We start from the raw sequence: 21,712 nt of genomic DNA on the forward strand, positions 1-21,712 counted from the left end.
TTTGTAGAGATAACAGACTTGTGTTACTTTCATTCCTGTACTGCTCTTGAAAGAAGGAAAACTCTTTCTTGAGAGAAACAAAATAATGAACTTATTTTCTGTACAGGGAGGGTCTTCTGTCTATGACAGCGGCAGTGAATCCTATGGTCAGGTAAATACTTTTTTTTTTTCTTTTTCCTTTCCTTCTTTTCTTTTCTTTTTTTTCCCCCTCCCCTCTTTGTATAAAGGGTGCTGAGGGCCAATATCCTGGCTTCTATATATAGCTATGCTCCGTATTTTGGCTCTCACTGTATTTTACTGAAGGTGGTTTTCTTCTGTGCAGAGTGAATTTGCATATAGTTTTAACTAAATAGCCTGAAAGTTTATAGGGAAGTAAAAAGTAGGGTGCCTCCAACCGTTACAGCTTATTCTCCTTAACAATGCTAGCTTTGAGTTATCTGCCAATTGAAGGTCTCTTCAAAAGTAGAATTTTAGTTACAATTATGTTAAATTAGTGTTTTACAGAGGCATAACTATGAATTGCTCAATAGCCATTCTGATAACTAAGTAACTATTCATATTTTTTAAAACTCCCCAGAAGGAGATCCCTACAGTAACCTTAAAAAGTCTGTTGGCAATATGAAAATGATTTATGTTTTCCAAATAGGGTGGATCTTCCACATATAGTGGTACTGGATCTTATGGTCAGGTAAATACTATTTGTCTCATACATCAAAAGCTTAAGCTTGCTGTGTTTGTTCTTATGTGTGCTGGGTTCTATATTTAAATTATTTTTAAGTGTTGACCATGGAAATGCCATTTTATCTTTTGTTTTCTTTACCTTTATTTACCCCTTTACAATCCAAATGTTTTCATAATGGAGGGAAGGTGATGCACTGTGTACGCTATCCTGCTAACTGTGCCGCTGTGACTATTCAAAGCTTTAACTAATTTATTGTTTATGCATTAGCTCATTCAAAAGGAAAATACCTTGTCCATTTACTTTACACACCTTACTTAAGCAGAAACTTCTGGAAGTCTAGGGGGGAATGCACTCACTATATCTAAGTCCCTATTTATTGATGTGAATCTCATTGTGGGAATTATTCTGTAAGGACCATCTTATGTTTTGTTTAGCAATACATTTTAACCAACCAAAGTCATACATAATTATTTATTAAAAATGATAAGACATATAATCCAGATTGCTTTTTCATAGAAAATTGTGTTCCATTGTTACTTCTAGTGCAGGATCTAGAAAGAAAGCATAGATAATGGATTTTTTTTTAATGTAAAGAACAGTTAATTTTGCAAATCAACTTTAGCTAAAATTTTTCCTTATAAAAATGCATATTTACAAGGAGGATTTTTTTTTTTTAACCTCTTCTGCTGAAGCAACAGGTAAAGTTATGTATTTTTTCTTTTCTTGCATGTTCTCTGGTTTAGGTAAATTTGGAGATTCTAGGTGGCTGGTTATTTTTATGCTTCTATTTTACTTGATCTTATTTGTGGAGAATATGAGTCTTTTTATATAGAAAGAAACATTTTTTCATTATTTTACAGGATTCACCTTCTATGGGAAGCAGTGAAACTAATGACAGTGTAAGCATTTCTTCTCAAGTATACCAATATCAGAATTTACTACCTTTTAAATTACCTGCTTGCTTATATGGACCTTTACTTTATCTCACCATCTCATCTTCAAGAGCTCCTTCACAGAACATTCTAACCAACTGTGTTTAGTAATTTTCTGTAATAAATTATTTGAATTTTTTTTTCATAGATAAAGGAAAATGCAGACATAGATTATGCCATATTATTTTGCTATGTTATGATAAGGACTTGGTAAATTAATGTTGCAGTTAAAACTGTTCTGGCTTGTAACAATCATACAATTTTGAGCTGGTTATTAGAAGTAACATTTACAAAGGAAACTTTTCCTTTATTTTACAATTTCCATTGAAACTCAGTGTTAGTGTATGCTCATAGTATACAAAACAACCAGATACTTACTTCCTGCATTTGGTTACTTTTTCACTGAGTTAATTTAATACAATAACACTAATGTAACTACAAGAACAGTACAATCATCTGTAACAGCAGATCAGCCATTCTTGTTCTTAATGGCTATTTTTTGTGATTTATTTCCTTAAGACTATATTACATGTATGTTTACTATTCTGAACTTTCATAGCAATTCCCATAAATTAAGACTTTCAAACTCAATTGCTCTTAAAATACAGGTTTATTTTAAAAATCAACTTTTCCTTGCATTTGTTTGAGAAAACACATCATATTTGACCCTTAATTATCTCATTTTATTAATTTTCTACAATATAACTTCCTTTATCAATACTGCACAGACTAGTTGCCTCATCTTCCATCTGCAAATCACACTACACTTTGTGTTTTTCCAATGCCAGACGTATAAGATTCAAGTTCCTTCATCTGTATATTGCATAGGGATGGTCAGTTTTCACAGTGTGGTGAGAACTGCTTGCCTTTCTATTTAGGAACATGCTTTTTCTCCTGAGTAAGTTACATTTTCTATTAATTCTGGTGAAGCTGTTCATAAAAATTTCCAAGTTTAATGTCTCATTTTCTCAGAGTCTTGAGTGACTGATTGTATTTAACTGGGTTTCTAGTAAGTCTGTTTATCAGTGTCCTGGTTAGCAGGGAATTGTTCTCCACAAATTCTTATAAATTCAGCTGTGCACTCCAACCACATACATAGTGTGGCATTAGTTTCCATGCAGCTTCTGTATCAAATTCTTCCTGTGGATATTCAGCAAAGCTCAAATATGACACTACAGAGGCCCTCTGAAAGAAGCTAAGGTATAACAATACTGGCATGTACCACTGTGGTCTTCCAGCATACCAAGACAGATTTCAAAGTGCTGATGTTTTCCCCCGTAGCATTTTAAGAGGAAATAACATAGACTGAGATGTGATCTTATTCCTTTATTATGGTGTATCTATCAGGCTTAATCTTTCCAAATAAAGAAATGCCGTTCTGCAGAAATGAGCAGAGAAAGAACTTGAATGAATGCTGCTTATCCTACAGCCTACACCTTTAACCTTCCCAACAACAGTAGTTTCCTTTGCCTTCTACACTTGCCTAGAAAGACATAGAAATAATTGCCATGCAATAACTAGATTCTAATAATTTTTAGGATTCCACCTCACCATCTGGCAGCCAGCAGAGTGAACGGGTAAGCACTCCTTCCTTACGTGTTGCCAGTGTCTGCCCCACTGCTAGCCACTGAAATTAACATTTTCTGGGGAAGCTGGTGTGGCAGCTTCCAGTGTGGGATAGAAAGTCCTCAAGCGCAGAGGGAATGAAGATACAGCTAAGGTGTTAAAGTTCTGCTAGAGATCCCAACTGATGCTGAAGTGTGCTCTTGAATCTCAAACTCACATTATAAATGTGGTACCAAAATCTACTTGTTCAGGTTCCTGTAGTTTTTTGCTCATTACCTGACTGCAAAAAGCTTCGATACCATGATTTGTCCAGTATTTATTCTAAGTTAAACCCTTTGCTTTGTTGTGCTATAAGACTTATTTATGAAGGCTTCCATTTTCCTGTCATTTTTACATGGCACCCATTTTATTTACTCTAATGAGAAATATGACACACACTGACTGAGAAATTATTTTGTTAAAGATATAAGAACTCTTTAATTGCTGTATCTAAAAGAATATCTTTGACCAAAAGAGCGATCATCAACAGGCATAAAGGGGCATATGCTGTTTTGTACAGAAAAACTTTTTTTGTTGTTGTTGTTTTTTTTGTTTTTGAAAATCCGTGAGAGAAAATTAAGGTAGAGAAGCAAGGGAGTTATCAGATTCCATCCTGATTGTTCCATATTACAAAAGAAAGGTTTTGGTTTTTTCATGTAATTTCAATACATTTTTCCAGGATTTTTATTCCCCAGGAGGCAGCCAATCAGGTGGACATGTAAGCATATCTATTTTATTCATTATTTGCAGTTCCCTTCCAAAATGGCTGTTCTATTTAAAAATTATCCTGATGAGTAAATTATACCCAACTGTTTATCTCCTAGTATTTCTCATGAGATCTGGCATCATGTCTTTTGAAACCAAACAGCAAACTGTTTAAAAAAAAAAACCAAAAACATTTTTTTTTTATTAAAAAAACATATGTATGACTATTCAAAAACATGGTCTTGCTTTCCAGAAGCCATTTTAAACAAAAATAAATTGGGTCTACTTTTTGCAGGGATCATCTTCTCAAGGTGGTGGCTACTCCAGTGGACAGGTAAATACTGACTCCTTGTATTTTTGACCTGAAGTATCTGTTACACAAAAGCTTGAGTCCTCATATAGTTTTGCAGCATTTTTTTATCTGGTAGCAAGATTTCTTTGGTACTCAAACTTCGTTTCCTTATATATCTCTATGTAGAAGACCAAGGGTAAGCAGAGTAGTCAAAATTACAATTAATGTATTAACTGATGTTCTAACACCAGAAAACAAATAAAAGTAATGATTTTTTAATTAATTTAAAAATATATTTTAATATGTACATTCATGTATTTTATGTTTATATATTATGTATTAGTTGTATATAGTCTATATAATATGTAATATAATTAATATGTGAATTTTATATACATAGTTATGTTTACAAATATTTATATTTTTAAATAATAGAAATTAAGCTATTTTTATTTTTTTCAGGCCTCATCCGGAAGCAGCCAGTATGGTGGGCAGGTGGGAAATTTTTCTTCAGTGCTGGGTTTTTGGATGTGGGGTGGGTTTTTTCGGTGTACATATTTCAAGAAAATATTATTTACTAGATTAGTAATACCGAAGTTTCCAAACTACTGTGAGGGTTTTTTTAATCCTCCTTAATCCTTTTACAGAAAAAAAAAATGGGTTCTTAACCAGATAGGTTGTCTTTTACTCTCTGAACTGTGTTTGAAAAGTTCTATTGTAATCAAATGTGCATATCAAACTTAAAGAATTTTTTTTTATATCATTTACAGGGTTCAACTTCTTCAGGAGGCAGCCAGTATGGTGGACAGGTATGCTTTTCTTTCTCCACATCACTCAGCTGTGCTTGTGTCAGATGCTCACAATTTACTTTGTGTATCTTTCCTTCACAAGAACTGTTTTTCTTCACCACTGTCCTTTTTGCTCAAAGCCTCAGCAACATGTTACTTTCTTTTCCCACATCATTCAAGACACCCCACGGGCCAGAGCAGCCGGTAGCACCTGCCTGAATGGCAGTTGTAGTTGAGTTTCTGTACCTCCTTTGGTGCTAAACATTTTTCTTTGTACACATTTCACACAGACTGCATGTGAAAAGTGAGATCCTGAACGCTGAGCCCCTGACCACCTCTCAGTTAGTTTTATCAGAGTAGAAATCACCTAGTAGGCCTCCATTGGAAGTTATCTTTACTGTCCTCTGTAACATCTGAGGCGTGAAATTGTACTGCATGTATTCTAGGTGCTCTGGCCAATTTAGGGAAAATACAAAATAAAATACATTGCTTTCTGCAGTACTACTCAGACTTTTTTACTTGTCATTTTGCTGAGTATGGCTTTTAAGGTAATAATTTTAGATAACAAATGTGAAGATGACAAAATCAGAAGTTTTTTTCCCTATCAGAACAATAAGTGCAGGAATAGTTGCATAGGATGAAAAGAACAAAAAATACACTAATTTCTAGAAGTTAGGCACTTGGGCAGTTATGACTGTGGCTGTGATTTACATACATGGGATGGTAGAAGAAGTAATTTGAATTATAACTGGAGTCCCTTTCAGTCCTGTGCTCTTGAGATCATAAATATTTTCTGCATATTTTACAGGGTGGATGTGATTGTTCTGGGGGAAGTTCTGTAAGTGTTACGTATTCATTACATGTTTTCTTTTACTGGATTATTTAACTGGAAAATCATCTGTGGTCCTATTTATTTCTAACTCATTTGAATGAACTGTTAATTTCATATTCATTGTTCCTTTGGTGACATACATATTACCGATATGGTATGAGTTACTTCTCATTATGCCTAGATGAAGAATTCAGAATTATGGAATCATATAATCAGTTAGGTTGGAAAAGACCGGTGAGATCATCAAGTCCAACCACAAACCTGATAAATACTGCAAAGTCCACCAATAAACCATGTCCCTAAGTGCCACATCTACAAAACTTTTAAATACCTGCAGGGATTGTGAGTCAACCCCTTCCCTGGGCAGCCTGTTCCAATGCTTGACCACCCTTTCAGTGAAGAAACTTTTCCTAATATCCAATCTAAACCTCCCTGGTGCAACTGGAGGCCATTTCCTCTTGTCCTATCACTTCTTGCTTAGGAGAAGAAACCAACCTTCACCTGCCTACAACCTCTTTTCAGGCAGTTGTAGAGAGCAATAAGATCCCCCTGAGCCTTTTTTTCTCCAGGCTAAACAACTGCAGTTCCCTCAGCTGCTCCTCATAAGGCTTGTGCTCCAGACCCTTGACCGGCCTTTTTGCCCTTCTCTGGACACGCTCCAGCAGCCCAATGTCTGTCTGGCAGTCAGGGCCCCAAAACTGAACCCAGTGTTCAAGGTGCAGCCTCACCAGTGCAGGGTACAGGGGGATGATCACTGCCCTTGTCCTGCCGGACACACTATTTCTGATACAAGCCAGGAACCTCCAAATTTGGCAGCAAGGTGTATTCTCTGAGCACTGACTTTCAGTTACCTTACAGTTTTTGCAGAGGTGTGTCTTCTCAAAAAAAAAAAAAAATTGCATTAAATAGCAGAATTAATTGACAAAAGATCGATCATGAAGGGAAGCTAAAGTAATGCTAAGTCTACAAAACTGCCAACCGTAAAAAGTTGTCTCAGAAATCAGCTTTTACCAAATTTAAAAACAAAACAAAACTCAAAACTGAGACATTTCTCATTTGTGCTTTTAAGTCCACATGAAATTATTTAAAGACTGTGAGATACTGTAACGCATGCTTTCCAAAGCGAATCATATGTGGTCAGTCAACACGTAGTATGCAAAAGACATTCCTGCACCTGGGTTGGTGTTCTTATTTTGGAGGCAGTGAGTCATGAGCAGATACAAAATGATACATTGTGATTTCCAGTCTTCCAGGATGAAAAACACTATTCGCTATCTTGGCAAATTAAGAAGTGAAGTGTAAATGTAATGTAATTTCAGACTGTGATATTCTTCCTTTAAAATACCATAGAACAGGCATTCTGAGGTTTTGTTTAATTTTTAGTTTATGATCAAAAGCAAAGGCTAATTTTTTTATCCCCCCCCCCCCCCCCCCTTACAGGGTGGATCCCCTACCTTAGTCAGAAGTGATTCCTCTGCAAATGTAAGCAATGTTCCATCAGCTCTTAAGTGTGCCCTGTGTTTGTTTTGTCATTATAATGGCTAGACAGGTTAAAAAAGTCAGTACCTAACAGAAGTCATACTCTTGTGAAAACAACCTACCTTAGTCACAATTAAAAATACACACAGGATCTTAATGTAGCGCTCACAGTTTGAAATAGTATTCATTCAAAGAGAAGTCTTTGAATGGAAAATGTTGTTTAGCATGAATGCAGGTACATAATGATATACATATTTACCTCAGGAGTCAGCTCCATTGGCTTCCTTGGAAATATGTCAAAATATCCCCTAAGGACATGTATTGATGTGTTTGTATTCCCCTTAGATTATTTACTGCAAGAAAGGTTAGTATTGATAGATCATTAATTTAATGATGCTAGCCCTCTCATGGATAAGAACTCTTTTGTAGGAGAGACCTGTTTACAGCTCTCATCTGTTAGAAAGTTATACATGTTACTGGATCTCTGCATGTGCTGCACTACAGGGAGAAAAGACATTTGGGTCTTTTTGTATCTAGCACAGAACTCTGGCATCGTTACCAGGCTGCTAACTGATGCTAAGCTGGCTTGGACACAGCTACATAAATGTACCATACAAAAATTAATATTAGAGGGTAAATAGGACTGGTCTTCTGGGAAGGAGGAATGTCTATGTGTTCTGCATCCTTCATATTATTGATGTCGAGGTTTATTTCCTTTGAAACTTCCAGTTGGGGCTACATTTTCTTGCTTTTTAGTGGCAACCCTCTTTAGAAAGCAGTTTGGAAACCAGGGACTGTGTATAAAGATTGAGGGAACATAGTGCCTGTGTCTGCATCAACAAGTACTGTGAAGTGCTAGGACCGTTTCACTCCACAGAGTGAAACAAACAGTGCTGATGAACTGATGGCCACGCTACACACATTTCAGGAAGGGTTTGCTCTGGTCTGGTCCCATGGACCAAAAGTTTGTTTGCTGCCTGAGCGCATTAAGTGTGCCCCTGGAGAGCATTCTACAGTTTAGTTTGACCTGAAAGGCATCCAATGAATTCACCTGAGACCATTCCAGGATGCAAAACAAACTACAATGAGCACGGACTGTCGAGTTTTGTCTCAAAGGCACACTTCTGATCTGTACTTTAATGCGTAGAGGCACACAGTACTTCAGCACGGGAGAATGGCTTTTGCATACTGAAGGTAGATCCTAGTTCTCCCCCAACTATATTTTGCAGACTATTTCAGAACATTGTCTTTGATGTCTTCTTTACAGGGCAGTTGAAAAGTCATTTTACACAGTGAAGATTCCTTATGAAGAACACGTTTCTGATAGATGCTTAACATTATATACTAAACACAGAACTGTTTCATTTCTTTATGAGCTTAGCAGATCTTGTGGAAGCTCAGAGTACTCAAAAGATCTGTAGTACTCTGCAAGGATTAATATTAAAAAGCTTTTCATGGGGATATCACTCTTCATTGTGCTGATTTTTAAACCAAAAGAAACAAGCTGCCTATCCTTCAGTCAGATCCTTTGAGGACAAATAACTGGTATTTCCATTCTGAAAGGGCTCTGGAGGTAGCCATTCTGGTGGACAGGTACATGCTAAATTTTAGATGTATTAACAAAGTACAGAAGGCTAGATTTTACATTTTGAATGGATTTTAAACCCAAGCAAAAAAGTATGAAATAGAAATTTATACACTGCTGTCCTTCAAGAAGTTTTGCTTTAAAATAGTTCTGTTAGAGAAATATGTTTTTGGTTTTGTTTTTTTTTTTTTTCCCCAGGGCTCATCATCTTCTGGAGGCAGCCAGTACAATAGCCAAGTAAGCACTCATTCTGAAAGGAGAGCCAGCTTGCCCCTTCTGAAAATGATGGTTATTCACAAACTCAGTTAAATTCAGTTTTTGTATGGGATCTATGCTTAAAGAGTAAAAACTCAGTAAATGAACATGCAATGGCTTTTTTTAGCAAATAGTGCCCTTGTTTTTGTGAAACTTGCATAGTGAAACTCACACAAAAAATAGGTGTGGAGAAAGAATGAATCAAAATGCAGCATTTTTGATGCCTAGTGGACCTAATTCTATTAAGAAGTAAAACAAATACAATCTCCCATCTTTAAAGAAACCTCTTGTTGTGTGAGGTCTCAGTTAACTTGCTTAGTTAGGTTTTGAGAATCCTGTTAGGTAGCCGATCTTTTACTGCTAGCTCTGGCTCAGGATTTAGTTTTCCAGTTAAAGAATTGCCATTCTCCAGAAATGAGCAGAGGAAATACTTGAAAGAATGCTGCTTTAACCTTCCCAAAATGTCACACAAAAAAAGAAGTAGGATTTTTTTGCCTTCCGCCCTTCCTTAGGAACACCGTTATTACCCCAAGTTACCTTATAAGGCTGAACTCTGATTACTAAAGCATACTGAGTCCTGCTCTCCTGCCTTCGCTCTTTCCTTGCTCTTGTGCTCCTATTGTCCTGGGAGAGTCATGTTTTGATTTAAGGAAGTTCTACAGCAGGTCATTCACTTATTTGGTATTCTTTACAGGATTCATATTCTTCTGGAGCTAGCCAGTATGGTGGACAAGTAAGCTCTCATTTTTAATATTTTATATGAGATATTTTACCATTATATGACTCATCACTAAGGGCTTATTCAGATAGATATCTCAATTTAATATTTCGATAAACTTTGCAGTGATCTGTTCTCTGTAGTAATATTGTGAATTCAAGGGGAAAAAAAAGTAAGAGTTTATTCTGGGAAAATTACAAACAGTCATATAACAAAATACAGATATCTTTGCCACTTGTCTCCATGAATTTGAAAATCAGTTATTTCTGAGTATCTGTATTTTTCCAGGGGCCATCATCTTATGGAGGCAGCCGTTATGGTGGACAAGTAAGCATTAATATTTCCCACTTTTGTAGTTTTGACCTATGCAAACTTGTAGTTTATTCATCGTCTACCATGGCTTCATTTATCTTAGTCTAAAACCCTCTCAGTAAATCTTTCTCTGTAGCATTTCGGTGTTACTGTGATTAAACAAAACAAGTTCAGATGAAGACCATTATTTAAGACTAAGAAAAAACAGAACATTAAATACATGGCTGTCTCAATTGCCTCCTGAAATTTGCAGTACTAGAGGTCATGTCTTTCTTAAATAAAACGGTAATTCATGAATCTGACCAAAAAATTTTAAAGCCTTATGAAATGATTCTATGATTCTATAAAATGGGTGTAAAGAAGTTTGAGTTTCCTTTTTTGTTGATATTCAGGGTTCACCTTCCTCAGGAGGCAGCCAGCATGGTGGACAGGTGAGAATTCTTCCCTTGTAGTGTTTACTGCTTTATCCAAGAGACTTGGTAGTTCTCTGTGTAAGAGAACATTTTAAGGACATAATTTTTTTTTCATGTTTTATTTAATTTGTTGCTAGATATATAGTAGTTATAAATGTATGTGATAAAAAGCAACAGGAGAATTTTTAGGAAATGTAATTTCTGATGCATCACGGTAAATGCAGATGAGTCTCACTCCTTTTTGCACAGTCTGGTTCAGTCCACTTGTGGTTTTGCACTGAAAGTAATAAGAAATCTTCATATAGAGCATGATTTAAAGTAGTGCTATGACATGGATATAGATATAACTTAATTATTTTTGTTCAGGGTTCACCTTCTTCAGGAGGCAGCCAGTATGGAGGACAGGTGAGCATCTCTTCCTATGTAGTCCTTACCCTAACACCCAGCTTCTACATCAAAACTTGGTACTTTTCTATTGACTAAATGGTAATAGATGATCAGCTATCCAAGGACAGGTGATCTGAAATAATACAAGAACTATGAGGGGCCAGTGCTTCTGTTGTATCACAGTAAATGCAGTTCTGGCCTTGTTCTACCCTCCAACCTGCTCTCCTCATACTGGATCCATTTGTCTTCTGCTGCTGTCATGGTTTCTTAGCTCTAACAGTAAGGAGTGGCTAGAACCAGTCATGGATATAGAGATAACTTAATTCTCTTTGTTCAGGGTTCACCTTTTTCAGGAGGCAGCCAGTATGGAGGACAGGTGAGAATTTTTTCCTGTGGAGTCTTTACCGTAACACCCAGCTTCTACATCAACGCTTCGTACTTTTCTATTGACTAAAAAAAAGAAAATTTTTAGTAAGCTGTGTTAATATGGTAATAGTTGATCAGCTATCTAAGGATAGATGATCTGAAATAATACAAAAACTATGAGGGGCCAGTGCTTCTGTTGTATCACAGTAAATGCAGTTCTGGCCTTGTTCTACCCTCCGACCTGCTCTCCTCATACTGGACCCATTTGTCTTCTGCTGCTGTCACGGTTTCTTAGATCTGACAGTAGGGAGTGGTTGGAGACAGACTGCATTCCTCCTGTACCTCAACCTATGGAATATCTCACTTCCTTCAGCAAATGCAATATCAGAGAAGCAGTAAGTGTCAGGAAGGGAACAGGGGAGAAGGTCAGTAGCTGTTAAGAGGTGTTCCATGCCCTTGTGAAATGAAAGATGATGGACAGAGTTCCTAGTGCTGCCTAGCGGTATAACCTTTAATATAGAGTGATATCTCCAACAAACTCATCCTTGGCCTTTGAAAACATTTATTGTCAGATTTACTGGAGAGGGAATTAGAGGTAGAAGAGATTTTCAGTCCAAATACAGCCTCCTAAAATTAGGTATATAATCATGATCAGTATTATGGAGGATTTTGTATGTTACAGACCATTAGTAATTTGCATAGAACACAAAGAAATAAATTGAGTGTTTATCTTAATCTTTCTCTGTTGTAAAATGAAAGAAAACAGTCTTTCAAAAACCCTTAAAGAAGCTTTTTGATTGAGAAATAATTGGCACTTTTGCTTCAGGGTCCATCTTTCTCAGGTAGCAGCCATTATGGAGGACAGGTGAGAAATTTTTTTTCTATGTATGGGTTGTTTTTTCCATTGTTCACCTTTTCTCTTTTTTCTTTTTTTTTGAAAACCAGAATATTTTATGAAGGAGTGGCTTACACCAAAACAGTGTTTAGGCAGAATATATGACCTTCTGCTGTGTCAGCCCACATAGGAAAGTAAAACATAGAAGGCTCCCTGAGCACACAATCCAGTGCAGCAGCAGAACTCACACCTGCCTGAAGCTGACTTTGATTTAAACTTTACTGTTCTGTGTAAACAGTAGCCTTTGTAAAGCCTATAAATTTTAGTATAGTTATGAAGGAAGTGTTTGCATTCCTGCAACACTTAAATCCATGGAAGACAAATAAAAGTGTGTTTTTCTGTGACAGGTCATAAGTTAAAGAATATGCAACAAATACAAATGCTTTCTCCTTCCTTTAGGGTGTAGGTTCTTCAGGAAGCAGCCAGTATGGTGGACAGGTAAAACGTCTACTTTCATAGTACTTGCACTTTTGTACACAGTTCATTAGGAAATCTGACTCATATTTTTTTTTAAAAAAAAAAAAAGAACATTCTAAGAATAGTTTTAAACCAAAGTGAGTGGGGATTGCAAAGTATGGGTCTGTCTGCTATGTCAGATCATGATATGACCAAATGATACAGGGGGCTATGTAACTGCATGGAAATGCTTCCTTAAATAGGTTGTAGTTCTAAGAAACCCCTTTTTTTTATGTTTAAAAAGAAGACTAAGGACCACAGAGAATAAACGAGAAAGTGACTCAGTAACACAGAAATAATACATTACTAATTTTTTCCAGGGCTTTTCTTCAGGAGGCAGCCAGTATGGTGGACAGGTATGCTTTTCTTTCTCCACATCACTCAGCTGTGCTTGTGTCAGATGCTCACAATTTACTTTGTGTATCTTTCCTTCACAAGAACTGTTTTTCTTCACTGTCCTTTTTGCTCAAAGCCTTAGCAACATGTTACTTTCTTTTCCCACACCATTCAAGACACCCCACGGGCCAGAGCAGCCAGTAGCACCTGCCTGAATGGCAGTTGTAGTTGAGTTTCTGTACCTCCTTTGGTGCTAAACATTTTTCTTTGTACACATTTCACACAGACTGCATGTGAAAAGTGAGATCCTGAACGCTGAGCCCCTGACCACCTCTCAGCTAGTTTTATCAGAGTAGAAATCACCTAGTAGGCCTCCATTGGAAGTTATCTTTACTGTCCTCTGTAACATCTGAGGCGTGAAATTGTACTGCATGTATTCTAGGTGCTCTGGCCAATTTAGGGTGAAAAAAACCAAACAAACACCAATGCAGAATATTTTCTGTAGTACAACTTGGAATTTTTTACTCGTCCTTTTGGTGAGTAAGGTTTTTACTGCAAGTTTTAAATGAGAAACTAGACTATATTTAAAAATTTGATTAGTAAGCACACAACTATCCTGAAAGGCCAATGGAGAGAAAGCAACTCATTTTTAGATGGAACTTGGTGAATCTGTGAGCAGGATTTTATAGTCCATTTTCTTGCAGCAACAGAATGTGAGTTTCATTTACTAATTCAGAGGCCTCATCCAGTCATAGACTTAGAAAAATAAATGTGGTTGTGTTTTATACAGGGTGGATGTGTGTGCCCTGGTGGAAGTTCAGTAAGTGTTCCTTGTCTTTGTATATTTTTCATAGTATGCATGAATACTGGAAAATTCCCAAGGAGCTACATTTCTTGAAATAATTCTGTCTCTGAATTTAAATGTATGATGAAAGTTTTTTTTCACATTGTGCTAAAATGGGAAATTTTGAACCTGCTAAGGGCAAAAATATTAAGTGACTTAAAACTGTAGTATTGCATTCAAACCTAGCTACCCAGATGCACTTCTATTTTCAAAGAAATACATGGGAAATAAATTGCATTTTCCTCACTCTGGATTAAGTAGTAATGTTCTCCCGTATCGATATTAAAGGAGGACTAGTGTTAAATCCATAAAATATCCAGACATTCAAAACTGCTTCAAAACATTTAATTTCTTTTGGTTTCTAAGAGAGGCCGTGGACTTTCTAAGAATCTGTTTCCCAAATATCTCATAGTATATCTGCTGGGTTACGGACATGTGTGTGTAATAGTGCTCTTCTTATCATGGATATTAACAGCATGATTGAACTAGTGAAACTTAGATCTAAAATCTTGGGCCAAAATGCTTCCAAGTGGGACCACAGCAATGCATTTAAAAAGTTAAAGCTATTACTATTTTTCTAATTAGCATATTCCCTGTATTTTTTTAAATACTTTAAAACAAAAACAAAAAATCCCACCCTTTTTAAGAAATTAAGCTAATTTGCTTTTGAGGGAGAGTTCAGTTATCTGTTGTATCAGTATATTCAAAATTGCTTAGATGACTACTTCTCTTTCTCGGATTATGAAATCAAGCAAACCCCACATGCCGTAAGTATACCACTCATGGCATATATATCACTTCTGAGAATCAGAAGTGCTGAAAACAACATACAAGTTATCCGCTTTCTTCTCTTTGCAAACAATATAATCTGAAGGAATAAGGGTGCATTGAAACTAAATCCTTTACTTGTTTAATCAGCCAAATAGAAAAGTATACTAGTAATCAGTATAAATCACTTGATCACTACAATAGGTCAGTATGTTTTCTTTTTTTTCATGTGTGTTACATTGCATTCAATAAAGAGTAAACATTGCTATTTTTGTTGAATACAGGGCTCTTTTGGAGGAAACCGCTACCAAGGTGGACAGGTAGGCAGTTTGTCTTTAACACTTACATGGATCAGTTCCTCAGGAATAAACATGGCTCAGTTGCCATGTTTGCCCAGAAGCCAGTAGATACTGAGTTCAGACCCTCCAGAGAGTGCATGTGGCTTTTATTGAATCACTCTGGATGTTTTGGGTATATCTTTCTATATACTGGAGCCAAGATTTTACTTTGTAGTTATAGAAGCTTTCTTACCTCAAAAAAATACTGAAGAAGAATTCATGGGGTTCATCTTATTGTAGAAACCAGTAAAATGATGTGCAGATAAATAGCCATTTGCCACTGCATTAATAACTGTGTCAAGTTCTTCCAGTTAATCAGTGTCATGAGTATTGCTTAGATTAGATCCAGGGTTTTCTGATGCTAGATGGTATTTAAAAAAAATTTTTTAAAAAGTTTAATATTCCTTTTACAGGGTTCATTGTATTCTGGAAGTAGTCAGTATGGTGGACAGGCAAGCACCTTTTTTTTTTTCCTAAGCTCTTCTTCCTACTTGATATTTATTAAATGAAAAAAACGATGCAGTACATATACTGCCAGTCGGGTTTTCAGTCATTTTACACTCAATAAATATCTGAAAATAGGAACCATTTCTCAGTAGCTGTAATGAAGTAGTATGAACAAACTTCAATTGACAGAAGCTGCATAGATCATGATTTCAGTTGTTTTACCCAAGAATGCCTCTTATCTCAAGTGGTAATTTTATTTAACCATTTATATGTTTCAGTTTCGCATTGCTATGACACCAGTTCAAAATCTATTTTCTGTGTTATCTTTCAATTACATTTTTCTTCTTTTTTTTGCATTTGTTTAGATTATATAATTGCAAATTTGGTACAAAACATACCAACAGATATTACTTTGAAAAGATAAATTCTGGTGTGTTACCCACAACAATACTAGTTTCCTTATCTTCAGCTGCAGTTTGAGCCTCTTACTGTGTGCAGCTGCTTATGTACCTTGTGTAGACTTTAGTAGTTTGTCGCTGATTGAGAAACCTTAGTGTAGCCCAAACAGTTAACAGATTCAACGGGTGGCTATCTAATAAGACGGTGGAATATATTTTTCATTAGTATTACTCTGTTTCACTCTGCTATACTAAAAAATAAGTGAACTTATTTTTACTCCATTGGCAAGCATTTGAGTTCAGTATCATTCTATTAAGACCATGTTTTGTAGCATGGAGAGGATTTTTAACAGCTGCAAAACAAGTTTTTCCCAAATTACTTATTTGAAATAATAAGGATGCTCTTACAATAATACACACGATGCTCTCTGAACATGTTTGACCTAGAAGAAAATCACAAATAATATAGATTATTTTTTTCTTTTGAACAGAGCCACATTTAAAGACACTTTATCTCCATATATTTGAGAGAATAGTCTTAGCAGGTGTTTTGTAACTGCCAAATTAACTACTTTCAACTGTTAAAGAACTTAGAAGAATTAAGTCAGAAGTCTGTCACTGTACCTTGTTAGATTAATACATTTTCCAGATTCCTACTGAAGACTCCTGCCAAAAGGTCCTTCCACGATCTCTCATTCTGCACGGAGAGGAAAAAAAAAACCAAAACTGCTCTTATTCTGCCAATGATTAAGCACTTAAGTTTCCTGTGATTTTTTTTTTTTTTTTAATAGGGATCTTCGCCCTCAGGAAGCAGCCAGTATGGTGGGCAGGTGAGTATATTCTCGTCCCATCGCATCACTCCAAACTCTTTTCCTGTACTGTCTGGATGAGGTTAGTTACTTGATACTGAAAGATACATTCATTTGTCCATTTTACTGGACTTAAACAGTTGAGGCAATACTGGTTAAAGTTGTTTCAGCAAACTGAATAGAAGAATTGGTTATGATGAATTACTGCTCTGTGTAAAATGTTCCTTTGAACATACTATAATTGTTATACTGTATTGCACAACACTGCTTACTTGATTCAGAATAACAAATTGCCATTGTTTTGGTGTCCAGTAGACAGCTCAAGTTTTAGGTACCTCAGTTACTTTTTGTTCAAACAAAATCTGAGTAAGTTTGTCCTAAGTACTGCACAAATTGTCTCAGAACAGCGACAGAAGATTTTTTTCATTCAATTAATAGATGTCTGGTTGACTTCTTACAGGGCTCATATTCTGGAGGCAGACAACATGGTAAACCAGTAAGTAAAAAAACTTTTCAAGTTTACCATACTTTTTTCTTACAAACCTGTTATAAGATTATATCTACTTTAGTTATGGACTAGACATTTCTCTGAGAATTACTTAAATATGCAAAGAGTGTCACATGATTTACTTATCTCAGATAATCTCAACAAATGCAAACACAGTATTTATTTTCACACAGTTCCATAGTTTTGAGCCAGAATTTTACTCTGTTACCCTAACTGAACTTCTAGTCAATACCTGGATTAGTTCTAGTAATCACAGAATGAGATTACAGGATTTTTGATTTTTTATTTTTTGTAAGGGGTTTATGAACAGTTATTTCTGTTTAAATTCATAGTAGTCATACCCTTTGTGCTCAGGGCTCATTTTTCATTGATTTTATATGCATTTGTCTTAAGTATTTCTGGCCTGCTTTGAAGAATATACTTTTTCTTTTTGAAGGAAATAATAGTTGACATTCTACTCTATGGATCTTTATCTTCTCCCATTTCAGACCACTTTTTTTGCTATGTAATTTAGACCTTGCTTTTATTGTCATTCAATTGCAGGAGATATAAATAAGCACACAAAATGTTTTAGCTTATCTCTTACAGAAAATAAGATGTATTCCCCGTTATTAAAAAGTGGATGCAAACGTTAGGTTTTCTTATACACGAATCATAAAGGTGAAACATTTTGTATACCATATTTGATGGCATTTCTTGAAGAGTCAATGCTTGTAAGATTTCCTTTGACAATGCCATTCACACAAGCAGAGCAACTTTGCTAGAAAACTAAGACTCTTGAAGAACATCTAATTTTTCAGAATCTTTTGCAAAGGATTCTAAACACTTACCTTTCACCCCCCCACCCCGCCAAATCTAACTGTAGATTGATGCCAGGTGAATTAATGTTTAATTGAACCTCATTACTTCTTCCTTTCCATATATTGAACACATCATAACTACAAACCAGCTCTTTCTTCTTGAGAACTTTATATGAAATTCTCAGATTAATACATCATTCAAAAGAATACTTTTAGCAGAAAGATGTTAAATATTTGTATTTCAGATAAACTTTTCCCTGGGATTTTTGGATGACTGGACATAAGATAGTATTCATTCTTCTGTGGTCCTTTATTCCAGACAGCAAGAATATACTGAACTACAAATAGGCTCAGAGTCAAAATGGGTATCTTTTTTCAGAGTTCATCTTCCTCAGGAGGCAGTCATCAGGGAAAGCCAGTAAGGATATTCTTTCAGTAATTCCACAACCAAGTTAGAAATGTGGATATTGTTTTTTAAAACAGGCAACAATAATGAGGGTGAAATTTAAAATCATGGTACAATGGGAAATGTTTGAGAAAACTGACCAATAGAAACTGGAATATTTTGTTCAAATTTGAACCTCAGGATGAGGTAGCATTCGTCCCTCCCATGGCAAAGTTTTGATATAGTTACTTGCTCATAGGAACATGCCTGGATCATTCTATTAAGATATTTAAATATCAGGATAACTGTTTCAGTTTCAGACTTTGTAGTTCATTCAATGATATATTGCCTTGAAAATGCTCTGCAACTGTTTGTGGGGTAAAGAGGACATAGGTGTGCTTACTTGAGACCATTCAATTAAAATAGAAAAAAAAGTGCAAGGAAAAAGGTAAAATCAAGGTCAGTATCGAAACTACTACTATCTAGGGCATTTCCAAAACTGCTATGTGCTCTATGGACACAATTCTCTAGGAGTCTTGCACAACAAAAATAAATGGTTTATAATTATTTTACAGGCCTCCTCTACCTCAGGAAGCACTTACTCTGGGAAACCGGTAAGAATAATTCATCACAGCATTTTCATCATCTTTTCTTAGTAAGCAAAGAACCTGGATGGTTGATAAAGCAATTTCAGGATTATTTGGTCAGAAGATAACATTCTGGTTTAGTTCCATTTGTATTGGAGAATATTAAAGAAACTGCCATGGAAAATATGGCTTCGGCCTGGAAAAGCTATTTCAATATCAGTGATATTTTAAATGTGAATCTTTCTTGCTTCACATTCCAGTTAGTGGGCTTGATATATTTTGTTGTCTTCTATTTTTAAATTCTGGTTCTCTGTGTGGATTTTACAGGCTCTTCTCAGTTAATCCTTCACACTTGTTTGTTTGTTTTTTTTTTTTTGGGGGGGGGGGTTGGGTTTTTTAATAGGCTACATTGTTGAGTTTTTCATTAGCCGGTTACCTGGTTTTGCACTTTTTTTTCCTTGTTTTTCCTTTTTTCTTTTTCCTTTTTTTTTTCCCCAGTACTCATCATTTTTTAACATCTTTTTTCAACTATAGGGATTGAAAACTCTGTATGGAATATGATAATGAAATGAAAGAAAAATAGACTTTTGCCCTTTTACCCATTTTAGCTGAACTTTTCAGATGTAAGGTGAGATAGAATGTGTAACTAAAACTATTTACCTATGCAAAGCTACTTTCCTCTTGAACAACTTAAAAGCGTGCTGTGGGTTAGGGTGTTAAAATTTTGTTGATCACAGGCAAAACTGTGTTCAAAACCATTGAGTGGGAACTCTTCTAGATTTATTTTTTTGTTTCTTTTCAGAATTCACCTTCAGGTGGCAGTCAAGTGGTAAGCACTTTTCCTCTGTAGTTTCTACTGGTTTCTTCCTATACATATAGTAGAAAACTGCAAGTATTGTTTATACTCTGGGGTATCTATCAGATTTCCTATATCTGAATAAATGTTTGAGAATACATGTGCAGCATAATAAATGGGAAAAGTATCAACTAAAGTGAGGAAAAGTGGGATTGCATACTTTGATCCTGCCTGTTACTTGAAAACTGAACACCTGTTCATTTGCATGTACTATAGATGTAGCACGTGATTTTTTAATATCAGGAGTGTCTACATAATAGAAGGACCTAATAGGAGATTTGTCTGAAACTTTCAATGCTTTTATAATAGTAACAAATAGAGCTATTTTGAATCAGGTTTATCAAATTGCTCTTTTTTTTTCTTCTTCTTTTTTTATAGAGCTCTGCTGGGAAACATTCCACTCCCCAGCTCTTGCTGTTTTTCAGTGTTTTGAGTGCCTTTGTTATCTCTGCTGCTACATCAAAATGGTCTATATGAACTTCCGAAGAGTTGCTTGGCCTCCTAGACATGGATTATATTCAGTAATATTAGATTAATTACTTGATGTAAGAAAAAAAAATACCCTTAAGTCAAATTGGCAGATGCTATTTGTCTGTTATGTTGTATGTCTAGCTAGTGTGTCATGCCCCTCATTAGTTTACCTTTGGTTTTAGTCATTAGTGTAGATTTCATTAGTGTTGTCAGTGTTTTAGGCATCATTTTAAGTGAGCATATTGTGCCCTATATATAAGATTTATTTTTATTTCCAATGGGGAATGAGATGAACGCCTACCTGAAATTTGATTGACGCAACAAACAAATACTTAGAAAATATTTGGTAATTAACCTAAGTGGAGAAGGTCAAGCAATTGTTGTATACGCAAACTGAGCACCAGGCCTAGTCATCATTGCATAAAATAAGGCTAATGTAAACATCTGATAAGCAGTCCTCCATGGGACAGAAAAAAGTTGCTAAATATAGCATCAGAATATTGGTTTTAGTCTATTGTAATCCAATGCAGGTTCAATATGGAGGTTGCAAAGCAAAAAATAAATAAAATACTCCATGTGAGTGAAATTTTTTGGGGTTAAATAAAGCTTACTCATTAGAGAGGCCAAACAGCTCAGAGCACAGAAATGCTCAGCTCTTCAAACTGATTGCAAATACCTAGAGATATGCAGAGAAGCGTAGGAGGCAATGTACACCAGATGAGGCTGATAGCCTAAAAGCTGCTGAAAAACAATGCATTTTTCCTTGAGAAGGAATGGAAATGTAATTAAGTTCATAAAAGTGATAGTATCTTGGCTCCTTTTCTCAAGTATTTAGTCTAACCTGTGATACCCGATATATCTGCAAGCTTAGTTTCAAGAACGATGCTGACATCTGCAAGCAATGTACAGCAACTGTGGTCACAGAAAGACCATGACCCACTTCTGAGTTCAGGAGCGGTTCCACATCTTGCAGCAAACTCTTTTGAAGCTGCCAGAGCCGCCTTCTGCTTGTGCTGCGGCCTCTGCTGTGGCACCCTGGTCGCCGCGCTGTGCCCATGGCCCTGCCGCTCCTACAGCTCCCGCAGCAGCCCCAGCCGCGGGCTGTGCCCGCCTGGTGCTGCCGCATGCGGTCTCCTGAAGCGTACTTCTAATTAATGTCACATTGAACACGCGCCTACTATTAAAATTACGTTTATTAGTAGTATGCTTGCCTCCCGTGGTTTACAGTTGTACCTGAAGCGTGTTTCCACTGAAGTTCCGTTGCCACCTGCAGAGGCAGGGCTGCTGTGCCCCCAGCCCCCCCCAGTGGGCCGTACCGCGGCCGGGGGCGCTGCCCAGGCACGGGCAGCCGCCGCTTTAGCACAGGCACCGAGGTGCGATGGGAGCTCTACATCTTAATCCGAACTCGCCTTGCATTTCTTTAATAAATTTATCACGGATTTCACACGGAATGCGAGCGTCGC

General features: G+C 36.3%; 1 protein-coding gene across 1 annotated transcript in view; it reads left to right on the forward strand.

Moving 5' to 3' along the window:
• The window catches only part of LOC308071777 (uncharacterized protein), a gene marked incomplete at its 5' end in the record, with an annotated part of 40,870 nt that extends 19,417 nt beyond the window's left edge, over positions 1–21,453 (forward strand). Inside the window, 27 exons of the mRNA XM_080407709.1 lie at positions 107–151; positions 647–688; positions 1,543–1,581; positions 3,153–3,191; positions 3,899–3,937; positions 4,220–4,258; positions 4,679–4,711; positions 4,987–5,025; positions 5,813–5,842; positions 7,277–7,318; positions 9,099–9,137; positions 9,850–9,888; positions 10,162–10,200; positions 10,578–10,616; positions 10,965–11,003; positions 11,323–11,361; positions 12,178–12,216; positions 12,646–12,684; positions 13,023–13,058; positions 13,829–13,858; positions 14,935–14,970; positions 15,402–15,440; positions 16,625–16,663; positions 17,103–17,138; positions 18,911–18,949; positions 19,725–19,751; positions 20,157–21,453. Of these exons, the coding sequence (XP_080263835.1) occupies positions 107–151; positions 647–688; positions 1,543–1,581; positions 3,153–3,191; positions 3,899–3,937; positions 4,220–4,258; positions 4,679–4,711; positions 4,987–5,025; positions 5,813–5,842; positions 7,277–7,318; positions 9,099–9,137; positions 9,850–9,888; positions 10,162–10,200; positions 10,578–10,616; positions 10,965–11,003; positions 11,323–11,361; positions 12,178–12,216; positions 12,646–12,684; positions 13,023–13,058; positions 13,829–13,858; positions 14,935–14,970; positions 15,402–15,440; positions 16,625–16,663; positions 17,103–17,138; positions 18,911–18,949; positions 19,725–19,751; positions 20,157–20,255 (1,080 nt within the window). The 3' untranslated portion in view covers positions 20,256–21,453. The remainder of the gene's footprint in view (positions 1–106; positions 152–646; positions 689–1,542; positions 1,582–3,152; positions 3,192–3,898; positions 3,938–4,219; positions 4,259–4,678; positions 4,712–4,986; positions 5,026–5,812; positions 5,843–7,276; positions 7,319–9,098; positions 9,138–9,849; positions 9,889–10,161; positions 10,201–10,577; positions 10,617–10,964; positions 11,004–11,322; positions 11,362–12,177; positions 12,217–12,645; positions 12,685–13,022; positions 13,059–13,828; positions 13,859–14,934; positions 14,971–15,401; positions 15,441–16,624; positions 16,664–17,102; positions 17,139–18,910; positions 18,950–19,724; positions 19,752–20,156) is intronic.
• Between the last annotated feature and the right edge of the window lie 259 nt (positions 21,454–21,712).

The sequence above is a fragment of the Falco punctatus genome, assembly GCF_963210335.1.
Source record: "Falco punctatus genome assembly, chromosome: 11".
NCBI classification, from domain to species: Eukaryota; Metazoa; Chordata; class Aves; order Falconiformes; family Falconidae; genus Falco; species Falco punctatus.